This window comes from Balaenoptera musculus, chromosome 9 (genome assembly GCF_009873245.2).
Source record: "Balaenoptera musculus isolate JJ_BM4_2016_0621 chromosome 9, mBalMus1.pri.v3, whole genome shotgun sequence".
Taxonomy (NCBI): Eukaryota; Metazoa; Chordata; class Mammalia; order Artiodactyla; family Balaenopteridae; genus Balaenoptera; species Balaenoptera musculus.
The window spans coordinates 75,512,854-75,528,034 of record NC_045793.1 but is presented as its reverse complement, the minus strand read 5'-3'; the positions used below and the strand labels follow the sequence as shown (position 1 = coordinate 75,528,034).

General features: G+C 40.2%; 1 protein-coding gene across 1 annotated transcript in view; it reads right to left on the bottom strand.

Annotated features, from left to right (window-relative positions):
• Positions 1 to 15,181, bottom strand: part of DNAH11 (dynein axonemal heavy chain 11) — a 306,796-nt gene that overhangs the window by 139,799 nt on the left and 151,816 nt on the right. Inside the window, exons 43-47 of the mRNA XM_036864125.1 lie at positions 11,085 to 11,262; positions 7,053 to 7,253; positions 4,190 to 4,355; positions 3,283 to 3,385; positions 1,377 to 1,616 (exon numbers count right to left, since the gene is read on the bottom strand). Coding sequence (XP_036720020.1) covers positions 1,377 to 1,616; positions 3,283 to 3,385; positions 4,190 to 4,355; positions 7,053 to 7,253; positions 11,085 to 11,262 — 888 coding nt within the window. The remainder of the gene's footprint in view (positions 1 to 1,376; positions 1,617 to 3,282; positions 3,386 to 4,189; positions 4,356 to 7,052; positions 7,254 to 11,084; positions 11,263 to 15,181) is intronic.

Sequence of the window (15,181 nt, the reverse complement as noted above, 5' to 3'; positions counted from 1 at the left end):
ACATATTAGCAGTTGTACTCTCTGATAAGCAACATTTAAAAAATTAACTGTCATTTATACCCATTTTTAGGAATGCAGCTAAGACTGTACTTCAAGAGTCAGCCTAGGAACTAAATACCAGATTTTAGAACTTGTACCTGCTGTCTTCAGTGAATTAAGTTTCCAAAACCAGAGTACAAACACCAAACATGAAAGTCACAGGATGATAATACTTTTTTACTCTAAAATCCTGTGATATCATTTAATCTAACCCGTTCATTTCACAGAGGAAACATATGAGACCCAAAGTCCACTGCCTGAATTCACCCTTCATGGGTAGTCAAAGCATTTTTATTCCCCCCTTCCCTCAACATCTTGGATTCATACAGACCCAGTCCTCATGGAGAGAGTCACTATGCTCTGGGCTTATGGGACAACACCAAGGGCGTCATAGAGACTTAGCTGCAAAAGGCTAAACAACTGGTTTGTATCAGGTGTAGCTGAAAGACTGGGTATGAAGTGTGAGCAGACGGGCCTCCCACCCCATGGTCTCCCTTCCCTCCTAACGTCAAAAATCTGCTTTTAAACACCACTTTATTGAGCACAGCCTTCCAGGCAGGTGCTAGAAATATCGAGATGAAAAGGAATGGTCCACGTTCTGAGGAAACTTTTGCCTAACGTGGTGTGAGTTTTGAAGCAGTTGTGGAGTGATTTAGAAAGGAGGGTTGTAAAAGTATAAAGAAACAAAAATCACCAAATATAAAGAAGTCTCCTGAAGTTTTCATAATTAACCAGTTTACTACTTCTGTCACAAAAGAACTTTGATAAATAACCATAAGTAACTCTTCAACTGCTTTTACTCTACCAAGTAGGCCACATAAGTTGGATATTTTCAGAATTCCAAAGTTTTGAATTCCTTCTTTGGAACTTCCTTTCTAAATCATATACATACACACTGTCCTTTTACCAGATAAGCAAGTTAAGTGTCAATGCCAAACCAAAATAATCTAGGAATTTAAGAAATTATAATTTCCCTTGATGCATGTTTAAAAACTGTATCACATACATATTAAAAAATGACAAATTATCCCTCTTACTTGCACAGAAAGAAACACTCAAATATTTATATGGAATAAATGAAATAGGGAACTAAGATTTCTACCTTAGCTTCTGTTCCTAAGTCTCTAGCAACCTAAGAGGACTCACTACTCTCACTGACAAAATGGGACTAATAAACCTGCCATACTAACTTCATAGAGAAGTTTATGGTGGAAAATGAAAGAATACATGCTCAAGTACGTAGCATAGTTTTCGACTAAGTTCTATGAATGAACGCCATTAATATTACTATAATCAGTGTTCCACTCAAGACACACAACACAGAGCCACTGAGGTACCTGGAAGATGTTTGACAGGTCTCTCAGATTAAAAAGGTAGTGGAATTTAATGGCTGTGGGTAAAAAGGTGTGTGTCATCGTCTGATGGAATGCAATTGTTGCCTGTATCAACGTGGGGCCACTCCTGAGAACTGACGGACCAAATGCTTGCTGCTGGAAATGGAAATTCAGGATTTGGCTGTAGATGGTGTTTAGTGCATCCATGGACGGAAAGTTGAATGCAAACACTGTGAAATGTCTCTGAAAAGAAAAACAAATATAAGAGTTGCATAAAATAGAAAATGTAATGGTACCAGTAGATTACAAAAAAAGGGGGGGACCTTATTTTTTCAACTCTTCCTGTATCCATGCCCACTGCCATGTAACTTGGTAGTTCCTTCCACTGTGACTCTCAGACTTCCCATAAGACTTGATCAAGGCAACAGAAGGAGGTAGTAGTAACAGGGTACCAGTCACTGTCAGATGCTTGTGTGTTTCCACTTGCTGTCTTAAGGCTCTACCTCTGCAATGAATTCTACATGCCTGCCAAAGGATGAGAGACACATGACACAGAGCCACGTTGTCCCAATCACAATCACTCTAGCCAAAACCACCCTGAGTAGCTGACAGTTAACTCCCCAACATGTGAACAAGTCCAGCCAAGATCAGCAGAGTCACCCAGCTGAGCTTCAAGTGACCACTCATAAACTAGTAAACAACACTGACTGTTGTATGCTGTTGTTGTATGTACGGTGGTGGTGGTGATGATTATTTAAAAGCTTACGTGCACTCAGAAAACCTGAACGTAAATATTTACTGTAGCTTTACTCATAATTGCCAAAATGTGGAAACAACCAAGGCATCCTGAAGTAAGTAAATGGATAAACAAACTATGGTACATCCAGACAATGAGTATTATTCAGTGATAAAAAGAAATGAGCTATCAAGACATGAAAAGACATGGAGGAACCTTAAATGCATATTTAGGCTAAGTGAAAGAAGCCAGTCTGACAGGCGTAGAGAATGGACTTGAGGATACGGGGAGGGGGAAGGGTAAGCTGGGACTAAATGAGAGTAGCACTGACATAGATGCACTACCGAATGTAAAACAGATAGCTAGTGGGAAGCAGCCGCATAGCACAGGGAGATCAGCTCGGTGCTTTGTGACCACCTAGAGGGGTGGGATGGGGAGGGTTGGAGGGAGATGCAAGACGGAAGAGATATGGGGATATATGTATATGTATAGCTGATTCACTTTGTTATAAAGCAGAAACTAACACACCATTGTAAAGCAATTATACTCCAATAAAGATGTTAAATTAAAAAAAAAAAAAAAAAGAAAGAAAGAAGCCAGTCTGAAGAGGCTACATACTATATGATTCTAACTATACAACCCTCTGGAAAAGGCAACACTATAGAGACAGGAAAAGGATCAATGGTTGCCAGGGATTCGGCGGTGAGGGGGTCGGGGGGGGAGGGCTGAACAGGTGGAGTACAGGAGATTTTTAGGGCAGTGAAACTACTCCATGTGATACTTTAATGACAGATACCTGTAATTATACATTTGCCAAAACCCACAGAATGTGTAACACAAAAAATGAACCCTAATGTAAACTTTAGAATTCAGTTAATAATAACTTGTCAATATTGGCTCATCAGTTGTTAACAGACGCAGCACACTAATGCAAGGTGTTTATAAATGAGTCACGGGGAGTATATGGGAACTCTGTACTTTCAGCTCATTTTTCTGTAAACCTAAAACTGCCCTAAAAAGTCTATTAATTAAAATAAGCTTCCATGCTTCACCAAATGTCCAGTAGAACCATACATCCTAATCTTTACCCAAAAGCACTAAGAATCAAGATCTACAGCGTGTGAGTATGACATTGAGGGGCTCTTTGGAGGAGAGCAGTATTCAACACCCTACCTGTAGTCTAGGATTGATAGTGAAACTGCCCACCATCGGATTCATGCAGGCAACATACTGACAGCTGTGGATTTCTTTAAGCATCACTTTCTGTCTATCATACCTGCAAGATAGAAAACAGAACCTTAAGTCCCAAAGCACAAAATGACAACAAAACCCACCAATCCATAAAGGACTTCACAAATTGTTTCTTTCGATCTTTATAATCGCTCTTTGACAATGAGCTTGTTAGTCTACCTGAGAGACATAAAAACTAAAGCTCAGAAAACTGAAGACTACACGGCTCCTTTGATGCCAGAATCAACATATGGAGCCGAATCAATAGGTACTATTACTGCTTATTGATTCTCATGTGAGTCTGGTTAGAAACACCCACAGCAAGACTGGGGGGTTGCAGACTGCAATGCCCAGATATTACCGGATAGTTACATCCCACAGAAAATGTCAAGCTTCTCCTAAGTAATTGAGTGTGAGTTAACGCATTAAGGAGCTTAATGCTTAAACTAGACAGTTTACGTTTCTAAGATACTTTTCAATCCACTTCTTCCAAAGATTCAAAGCAAACCTATTCCATTTAAGATGAGCAACAGGGGATGCAAAGTGAAACCCAAAAAGTATCATAGAAAATGCTCCTCAGAAGAGGAAGAAACTGGGGTAATTCCATTTTTTAAAAAAAAAAACCCATCTTTATTGGAGTATAATTGTTTTACAGTGGTGTGTTAGTTTCTGCTTTATAACAAAGTGAATCAGCTATACATATGCATATATATCCCCATATCTCCTCCCTCTTCTCTTGCGTCTCCCTCCCACCCTCCCTATCCCACCCCGCTAATTCCATTTTTAAATGTTTATCCATAGTCATAATAAGTAGATTTTGGTAGAAAATACAATACAGAGAATCGCTTACCAGTGACCATAATCAATATGCTGTCGAATCAGAGTGTGGGGCTGAACAGTGCCATATAAGTCCACTGCAGGCATATTCATGTCGTCGATAAAATAAACCAATTTTTTATTTCCTCCTGGACCATAGTTACGACCAGCTTTTTTCTCTAGAGGTTTCTCAAGAATTCCTGAAACCAATGTATAATTCTGTCCACCAAATAAAATGTAACCTTCTGTTTATATATAATAAAATATAAATATATTTACATATAAATATAAAATAGAACCTTAGTCCTTTTTTCTTGTTTTTCCTCATCCTCTCCCCATTTCACCCACTCTGTGGCTTCAAGTACCATCTCTCTGCAGGTTAATCCCAGAAACATGTCTCTGTTCACCACCTTCTATGTCACACTCTCCTCGAGCTCACCCTGACTCTCCTTTCCTAGAGAGTCAATATCTGCAGCGTGATGTCACACTGGCCATCACATCTGAGACCACACCATTGCTGACCTTTGCACCTTCCTTCCCTGTACCTACTGTAAAACACAAACCACTGCCGGTCCACCCAGAACCTGGTGAATCAGTCCTTCTTTATCAAAACAGAGTCTAGGGACAGCTCAAGAATTTCTCACACCTCTCTTCTTGGGCCATAGGGTGCAGAAGTACAAGAAGATACTGTATGTAGACGTTATCCTGTGTATACATCAAATTACATTTCTTCACATGCCTATCTGACTTTGTGTCGGTATGTTTAAGAGAAAATCATGAGTATAGAAAATCTTGAACAGTGTGGATCTGAGATGTAGCATCTAATTACTTGCCTCTTCTCTAAATGGGCTATAAATAGCTTGAGGACGAGGAACTATATCACGCTCATCTCTGTATTCCTGATGACAACCACAACAAATAAGTAACTGTTAAATGAACAAAGGAATGAATGAATGAATGAATAAAGAAATATACAATGAATAAATTAACAAACCCCTCTTCCAAGCGGCATATCTGCATCTCCAAATGCTTGCTGGACATCAGTTCCTATTAGCCATTGGCACCTGGACGTTTGGCCAACACCAAATACGCCTGTTCCCAAACTCAATTTAACAAGCCTCTTCCCCACTCACAACCCATCTCTTCTTTTTAGCCTTCTGTGTTCCTGTTTATAGGATTAACATCTCCCAGTCAGCCAGATGCAAAGCCTGAATTTAGTCTTTCCCTCCTGGTTCCTGATCGGCGCAACCACAGCCTGTACATGTCTCTTCCTTTTTGCCTTTCCCTCTACAACTCTAGTCCAGGGCACCATTTCATTTGGCTAGCACACTGCTCAAGGGGACTGGTCTCCCCACCACAGACTTCTCCTCCCAAAGCAGAGCTTGCATCTTGTCAGTTCCTTGCTCCCCATCAATGGCTCACCATTTCCTACCATATGAAATACGTTCTCTTCCACTTGCATCTCAGCTCTCTCTACAGTCACAGTGACCAACCATCCCAGGTTGCCTGGGACGATCCCAGGTTTAGCACTACAAGTCCCATATCTTCCCAGTCTTTGGCAAAGTAGACAACTGGTCACTCTATCTATAATATAACTCCCACCCGCCACTCCAGCCTTTGCCCTATCTTCTGCCTGACCACTATGCTTCAGTCAACTTAGAGATTCAATTAATTGAATGTGTCCCACAATTTCCTCTCTTTCATGTCTTTGCTTAAGCTGATTCTTCTATCCTAAGTCCCCTTTTTGCCTGCATACCACCCCATCTCAAAGGTCTGAAACCCTTTCTTTAGAGTACACTAGCTCTTTCTATTCCTAATGCTAATAGGCAATGTCTAAATCTATTCATGCCTGTATCCCTTCCAAGAATTAGCCAGCTGAACTTTGTTCAACTACTGAATTGCAGCCCTAGTCTTCCATTTACAAGCGATAAAGTGATCCCTTCTTCTGTGTCTGCAAATGAAAAACATGTATTGTACACAGTGTCTGGAGAGAAAGTAGATAAATCATACATATTTGCTAAAGAAATGAATGAAAAACTTCTGAGTCAGCTTTTTAACTGTTCCAGTCACAACGATGAAGAAGACAAACTTGATTAAGAAAGAGATTACAGAAAAATCGTTCTTGGCTGAGTTGATGTCCGTGATAAGAAAATATGTTATTAATCTTTACTGATAGAGCTGAGAAAACAGCAACAACACACACAACAAGAAAACACCTTCAGGGTAACAGGTTTCCTACAGTAGTGGACAGAAGGGAGTTCTGCTGCCCCCATACAGCACAGCCCCATTGCTGTCCTGGCCAGAGTGACAGAGTTACCACTATCAGCTCTTTATATCGATATCAGTGCTTCTCTACTTCTCACATCTACTTCATGTGCCCTTCCAAACTCAGAATGCCCAAAATCTATGTGGTTCCTTTGATTACGCTGACACATGTATTCAACAGTTAAAAATTATTCTCATAGCTCTTCTAAGATTTAACTAACAACCTGTGGCCTGTCATTTCATCAATACAATTTGAATGAATTCCCCCCTAAATCAATCCCTTACTTGAAAAGGTAACCAGTGCACTCTTCCTGGAGTATATTCTTTTGTTGCTAGGGCTCTGTGAAATTGATTAAAGCTAACCAAACGGTTTAGAGGCAAAGCAATGAACACTGTTGATGTAAATTCTTGCTGTTCTATAGAGTAGTAACCCAAGTAAAGCCAGGAGTGATATGGAAGGCCAAAAATCACAATACTTAAAGTATATTTAGCCAGAATGGTGATAAGTAAAAATGTATCCTAAGCAAAATGTCCAAAGCCTAGAAAAACTAATCATTTCTTTGGGCTGCATGTTCTGGCCTTGACAGTTTCTGATCTCTTGTTTCTGAAGTATAAACAGGAGGAACACTTACTCTGCAGAGCTGCCGATGTTGTGTAGTAGTTGAAAGGCACATGGGACACTATATAAGCCTCGGAGAGACCTGCTAGTATGTCACCTACAAAGACTGTTTTTCCCACTCCAGCGCTTCCTACCAGCATCAGCGGCTGTCCTTTCTCAAGCAGCAACTCTATGAAATATTGAAGACGAGTTGTCTCTGATGTGTGAACCAGAACTCTCTGGGAGGAAAAATAGAATGAGAGAAAGATCAGAGAGAGAGGCATTCCAAAATTTTGTAGCTGAACCAACATAGTCATTTTAGAATTGAGACCAAATGAATTCTTAGTTCTAAACAGCCAGTAGGAGAGATCCCACTTAATTTCTTGTTTTGAATGATCAGTTCAGACATCACAGCTTGAGAAGAGCAGTTGGGTAGTGCCATCAAAGTGCCACAGCAGAAGCAACTGATTTATTTTTTCCAATTAAGAGCTAGCACCCAAGGCTCCCTATCACGGAATACCTACACTCTGCCTAACCTTGTGTTACACATACAAGGGAATGCAGTAAATGCTTAAGAAACTGTCCACCACTCTTTAGGAGATGATAAAGCATGTGAAAAGCCAAGCCACATATAAACAAAAATTGGTAGCAATTCCTGGGCCCAGTAAGATTAATGATTAATGTGCAAAATGATTAGGCACAATCCACGTTAAAGGAGTTCAGTGCAAGGAGAGACCAGCTTGGAGGAAACAGGCATTAAGTGAAATATTCACAAATCCAAAGCACTGTTGAAACTTATTGTGCATTGTTTTGTTAAAAATTCTCATAACAATGCTTCTGTTTTGAAAATTGGCTATTTATTTAGATGCTACATTGTTTCACAAAAAATTAGAGGTGGCTTACAAGAATATAATAAAACGAAGAATACAAATAAATAAAAGCCAGACTCAGGGAACAGAGACTAATATATAAGATGAGGAAAAGGGGAAGCAGACATAGACACGCAGGAAAGAGAGGGCTGCATGGTGATTAAAGAGAACTGAATACGTCTTACGTTGCTTGGTGGCCAAATTAAAAAGGGGATTAAAAAAACTACTTGCAGGATTTATATTGCTCATAAGAAAAACACATAAACTCTGTAATAAGGTTCTTCCCTACATGGTTAGCATATACTGACCGAGTATTTTATAGATCATTCAAGATCATCTTCATGATGATGAGCATTTACTCTAGGACTTCACTTGAATTCAGTGGTACTCTCAGGACCTGTTGAAAGGCACAGACTATTCTGTGCTACACTGAACAGTCCTAGATGACTTTTTTAAATTAGACTTGAGTTCTATAACATGTTTTTCCTTTCCTGCTGCTAGTTGTCATCATTTGCTGTTTAATTTGGCTATTGATATTGGCTCTTTTGTCCACACATTAATACCAATAATTAACACCTACTGAGAGCTGAGTATGTGACAGGTACTATGCTGAGCCCTTTGCATGCATTACATCATATGATACTCATAACAAACCTATGAGGAGAGTTTTGTTATCATTTCCATTTCAGAGATGATGAAGTTAAAGCTTAGAGAACATTCATAACTTGGCCAAACTCATAGGTGGTAGCACTTAGATTCAAACTCAAATCTGTTTGGAGCCTGTGCCCTGCCTTACCTACCACACAGAACGCTCTGCTGAGCACGGACTGTATACACATTACCTGATGCCTTGGTACCTCTATTTCTCCAAATGTAAAAAGGCTAGTAACAGTCCATGCCTTAGAATATTGTCATAAGGATTAAATTAGTTAATCTATGGAAATAAGGCACTTAGAAAAGGTCCTGACATATTATAATGTTATATTAGTATTTGCTACTATTATTGGCTCAATATGGTTCTCCTCTAACATGTTAAGAGGCTTTTAATCAAATAACCACATTTGGTGCAGTTGTGTATAAAAAGTAAGACTACGAAGTCCTGATAGGTTCTCTGTTGAATAAAATGCATCACTGATAAGCTGCACCAACCTTGTGATACCACTTTTTTGGTCGTGTGTGTGTGTGTGTGTGTGTGTGTGTTTGTGTGTGTGTGTGTCTTTTGGTTAACTACAAATCCTCAGCTTTCAACCAGCTAGATAATATTGTTAGGTAGCTGAAGTCTAGACAGGCTGAGCTGAAACAGAAATGTCAAAATCTATAAAGCAGATGGAGCAGCCCTTGTTGGTTGCCTCCCAGAATCCATTTGTCCACTTCTTCCCTCCTGCCAGAGCCCCACTTTGTTCAAGTCTCTGCCCCTCCTCCACACAACCTGACTCCTGCCATGGTGTGATGATCGTCAAAGCTTAACCTCATTACCCTGGCCTGAGACTGGGTTAGAGGTGGCATGTGACCCCTGGTGAATTGAATACAGGGGGCAGTCTGCTCTGGGGCTTCTGAAAAAAGTTTCTTCAGCCTTAATAAAAAATATAAGAAAGTCTTCTTTCCCCCTAACTTGTTTCCTTCGAACTCCTGGGACCACTAGAGTCACCTTGAGATCAGGAGGGATACCAGTCTTCAAGTGAGGCCAGTGTTAAGGCGAGAAGATCTGAATCCTTGGTGATATCACCAAGTCATAAGGCCTCCCTACCTCTGAATTCCTGGTTTGTAAAATGATAAGTTTCCTCCTGGTTAAGTGGTTATAGGGTGAAATGTGTCCTCCCAAAATTCATATGTTGGAGCCCTAACCCCAGTGTCACAGAATATGACTATATTTGAAGATAAGGCCTTTAAAGAGGTGATTAAGTTTAAATGAGGCCGAGAGAGTGGGACCTAATCCAATCTGACTGGTGTTCTTGTAGGAAGAGGAAATTTGGACACACTTCAAGATGGTGTCCAGGGATGTGTGTATACAGAGGAGGGACCATGTGAGGACACAGCAAGAGGTGGCCGTCTACAAGCCAAGGACAGAGGCCTCAGCAGAAACCAAATCCACTAACACTTCAAACTCGGACTTTTAGCCTCTAAGACTATGAGAAAAATTAATTTCTGATGTTTAAGCCACTCAGTCTCTGGTAGTTTGTCATGGTATCCCTAGCACACTAATACAAGCAGAGTAGGCACCTAATTCAAAATGACTGGTAAAAGGGAAATGTGAATACAAAGAATACACATGGGGAAAATGCCATGATGTGAAGATTTGAGGAATGCATTGTTGTCACAATGCAAGGAACACCAAGATTTCCAGCAAACCACCCGAAGCTAGGAGAGATTTTCCCTTACAGCCCTCAGAAGGAACCAATCCTGCTAACACCTTTATTTTCAACTTGGAGCCTCCAAAACTGTGAGACAATAAATTTCTGTTGTTGAAGCCACCTAGTTTATGGTACTTGGTTACTGTAGCTCCAAGAAACTCACACTGGATTTTCTTTTATTTCACACTATCTGCCTCCTAATTAGTGTAGAAATCACCTATATGCATTTCATATAGCACTACTTGAAATAATAAGCTCCAAAATCAATCAAAACGACATGATTCTGAGAAAGAAATATAATGAAAAGCAAAACAGATTGAGGCAGAATTAGAAGATGGTTAAAGAATAACTTGATATATAAAAATGTAGGACAATTTATAAACAGTTAAAAAATGATAAAGATTCATTGAGATTTGTGAGCTGCCATGTGAATTTGAAAACATGAGTAGGAAGATCAAACATTCATTTTTATGGCTTGAGGAGTAAAGGAAAGAAGTTACATGTGAAAAGCACTGTTTAAGAAATTCACACTAAGGTCAGAAATAAGACTCACTCAACTAATAGAAACGTGCTTCCGATTTTTGTAAAATCACACAATTTCTAGGAAAATCTAAAGAAAGCTGTTACCGCACAATTAAATTGAAATAAATTTTAAAAAAAGAAGCTGTAGAAATATAGAAACCATCCCACTAATCATTCCTATAACTTGAGATTCTTCTCTCCAAGGAAATACGTTATATGCTGACCATACCAACAGTAATTTATTGATCAGGGAGGGAAAAAAAAGACTGCTCAAAAAAAAACAAACAAGGCCATGTGGCTTGAAGGGCAGTGTGTTCCCCACACCTACCTGCAAAGGTGCCTCTGGATCCATAGTAAACTGGGGGATTTTATCAGCCCAAGGCAAGAATTTCTTAGTTTTGTGGTCCAGGTAATAATCGAAAATTGTTCCCTGGGATGGAAACTTCACTGCTTTCATCTCTTTATGCCACCACTGACTGAATTCAGCTTGACAACTAGAAAGCTAAGGAGAGCAAGAGAAATTCTTATTGCAGACTTAAAAGTCATTTTGAACACACAGAAAGCCCCTGCAAATGTGGCTGATCACACAGTGTTTGCAGTGTACAGACTCATAATTACAAATGGGATTGAGTAACTGACCCAAGAAAAAATAAATAACTAGAAGGAAGCTGTAATGAGTGACAATACCATCAAGGCAGAAAGCTATAATTGCCATATGTCCATCAGGTACAAATTTTCTGGAGTAATTATTAACTTAAAAAACAAGGTAAGCTTAGGTGAACCTTAGATGACCCCGAGGTTATTCAATTCAATAATGGGCTATCATGCAAATCACCATGCTATAAGACAGTGGTTAGCAAACGGTGGTATTGATTTCTACCAATATCTCCATGAACTGAGGGTAAAATGAAGAAAGTAAGAACAAAGGAATACTTTAAAAAATTAGTAACATTATTGATTTAAATACTGTTCTTTGAGCTTATAGCCTTCCTGGAACTTTTGGCGTTAAAATATCCTTTCCTTTATAAAGCTATGGTGATAATAAATGGTCATTTTAAAATAAATGCCCTTATTTAGAAAAGCAGACAGTTGGTAACCCTATTTTATTCCTCCAAATCATTATTGAAATGTTGTTGGTCTTTGAAATTGGTAATCTGAGAAGCTCTGCCATGAGGGAAAGAACTTGGACTTGGTTTTCTAGCGTAGCACAACTGAGTGGTCTAGCTGAAAACTCCACAAATTCTGCCCTAGAAGAGAATCTTCCAGAGAAGATGACAGTGTAGGAAACAGGTTCTCCTTGCTAGAAGGTGCTTGTTTTTATATGACGACAGGTACAAGCCCTTTGCTGCTAGATTAGGGTTTGGAAAATGGACGAGGGGAAATTCCAACTGTGCACTAGCAACTAACAACCCCTTCTGTATCTACAGGATGACCTGGCCTAGATTCTTACATCCACAGGATGAGCTGGCAAAGTGAGTTTTGGTGAACTCTAAAAACACTGTGCATGGTCCATTGCATTCAGCAATCTCACTTATCTAAGACTTCAACTCCCATTTTTCTCCAGAAGAATTCTTAAACTTGCTTTTACTTTGGTGTCCTTATGTCCACGGACTACGGCCCACTTTTTGTACGACGCTATCTCACACACACAAATAGAGACAGACAGGATGGCTGGAGGATAGGAGAGTGTGGTCGGGGCTGAGAGGGGTGATCAGCCTTAGCAGGGAGAGCTGATCCCATCACTTTCCAAACAAGCCGAGCTCATATTCCTACCCACCACCACTCATATGGCAATGAGTTTAGGTTCATTTCAGTTATGTTCAGATTGGTGTCATGAGATTTTTTTTATCACCCTACAGAAGTTGGTCTGAAATCAAGTTCATTCAGAAGGCATTCCTTATCTGGCACCATTCTCTGTAGGCAGGATACATACGACTTCTACTTTACATCAGAATTTCCTTCACCTAACCGCTACATCAGCAAAGTGGTTTTGATGACAAATTTTGAATCATTCATTCACTCACTGAAATGCATTTTGTTCTATAGTGGGGAAGAAAACAAACAGGGTTTCTGCCTTCATAGAGTTAATGGGAAAGAGAAAGGGGGAGCCATGAGGAAGCATGGTGCAAGCAGAGATGAAGCCAATAAAAAGACAAATAAATAAATAGGCGCCTTGAAAGTCGACGTTGCTGGAAGTGAGAGAAATGGGTGAATCTATTTTAACTGGATGTTCAGGGAAGCCGTCTCTGAGAACAGGCACATATTAGACAGAAGACCATTCCAGGAAGCAGGAAGAGGTCAGCATGTGCAAATATCCTGTGTTCCAGAAACTGGCCAGTGCAGCTGGAGGGGAGGGAGGGGAGGCAGCAGCAGAGGAAGAAGTAGGGAGAGATAGGCACGGCCAGACCCAGAGGCCGTGTAAAGAGTATTAAATTTTAAAGTTTTATCTTAAAAGCAATTAAAGTGTTGTAAATTCAGTAATGTAACATATAATCCAATTTACATTTTAAAAAAAAAATCACTCTGGCTACTGAGTGAATAATGGATTATGGGGCAAGTATAGAAGCAGAAAGGCCAGTGAGGAGGTTACTTCAGAAGCCAAGTGAGAAATGATACGGCTGTTTATAGGAGGCTCAGGGAGAGTTGATGGGGGACCAGTTTTGGAAGGTGTTTGCAACAGCCTGGGTTAAGAACACAGGTCCTGAGTCAGTCTGCTACAGCTTGAACTTGCCTCAGACATTAGTTAGCCATGTCCCCAAGCAGGTTAACTTATCTAAGTTTCAGTTCCTTTTTGGTAAAAGAAGAAGAATAGTTGCACCTATATAGACAGGTTTTATTTTTTTGAAGATTCAGCGAGCTAGCCTATTAAGAGCCCGGAGCACGTTCCCTGACATACAGTAGGCACCCAAATTTGTTGAATAAATGGCTATCCTAAGACTCTTTCTTGGGTCTGCTTCATTCATGTTTCCAACTTTATAGCCTCTCTTTTGAATGCTTCACAGTTAAAGTCTTTTTGAAAATTTAAAGATGATAATGATGATGTCAACTATTCATTGGGGAAACAGTGTCTGGGAGAGGAAGGGGACCACGCGATGCCCAGCTTCTGGCTTGAATAACTGGCTGGAAGGCTGCCAGGTTGGGAAACTGCAAAGATGAGAAGAGGATCAGCTGGGAGGAAGGTGAGCTGTTATGATCAGTAGAAAGATCTCAGCTGTCAACCTCCTACTCGTGTGATTTTACCTGGTTGTCTGCCCTGGAAAAGGAAAACCCTTCTGGAGAACACTGGAAAAAAGACAAAAACCATGAGGTTTTGGGGGAGAGGGGGAGAGTCTGCATGTGGTCTCCATGAAGGAGAAATCCACACATGTAAATCTTGCCTTTGAGAAAAACCATGTGAAGTCACCCAGTATTCTCACTCAGGCAACAGAGGCTATATTCTTTAGAAAGCACTTGGAGATTACTGAAGGAAATGTGGCTTCTGAGAAGGGTCAGAATAAGATATAGAATGCCAAGTGAATGCCAGATTTATTTATAGATATAATTTATGGTTACCTAGTGACAAGAAGAGGAGCTGGCCCACAGGTTATAGCAACCATGGATTTTAGAACCTACAGTGAGTAAACCAACAAATTTGGGTCATTCTTGACTGTGATGCCTTCCAATTTAAACTCCCTGTTTATATCTGGAAACATTTAGGGAAGCCTGGAAGACATATGCTATCTATTTCTAATTCAAAGATTCAGAGGTACCCACAGAAGCACTACGACCATGAGAGATCCTGGGGTACCATGGATGGCTTCTGGAGAGAGAGATACATGAGTGGGAATCCTGATGTCATCATTTCCCATCAGTCAAGTTACTTTGCCTCTCTGAGCTTTACTTTATCTGCACAGTGAGGATACCTTGAAGAATAATTGTAAAGATTACGTGAGCAAATCTATACAGAGAGGTGCATGGGAGAGATTAGATGTGCAAATTTCTAAAGGTGAAAAACTGCCACTTTGTACTTTGGCAAGTCTAAGCAGTTTGTGTGTGGTACATGTCGTGTGTGTGGGTGTGAGCTCACGTGTGTGTGTGTGTGCGCGCACACGCATCTATGCAAGTCCGTGTCTCAAGTGTTTGCCCAAAAGAACTCAGAAGTCACAAACGGACTATACTAGCAATGTTGTGTAGGAATGATAGCTTCACTTTAGGCTGAAGGAAAGAACAATGGAAAGGAACCAGCCTGAGGTTGACTGTGGTTCACAACAATTACCCTAGGAATCATGTGTGAGAGTACTTAGAGGGTAAGAGGACTAGAGACCTGGAAACCAATTTGAATGTTATTATGTGCTATGGACTGAATTGTCTCCCCACCAAAATTCATATGCTGAAGGCTTAATCCCCAACGTGATGGTATTTGGAGATGGGGCCTTTGGGAG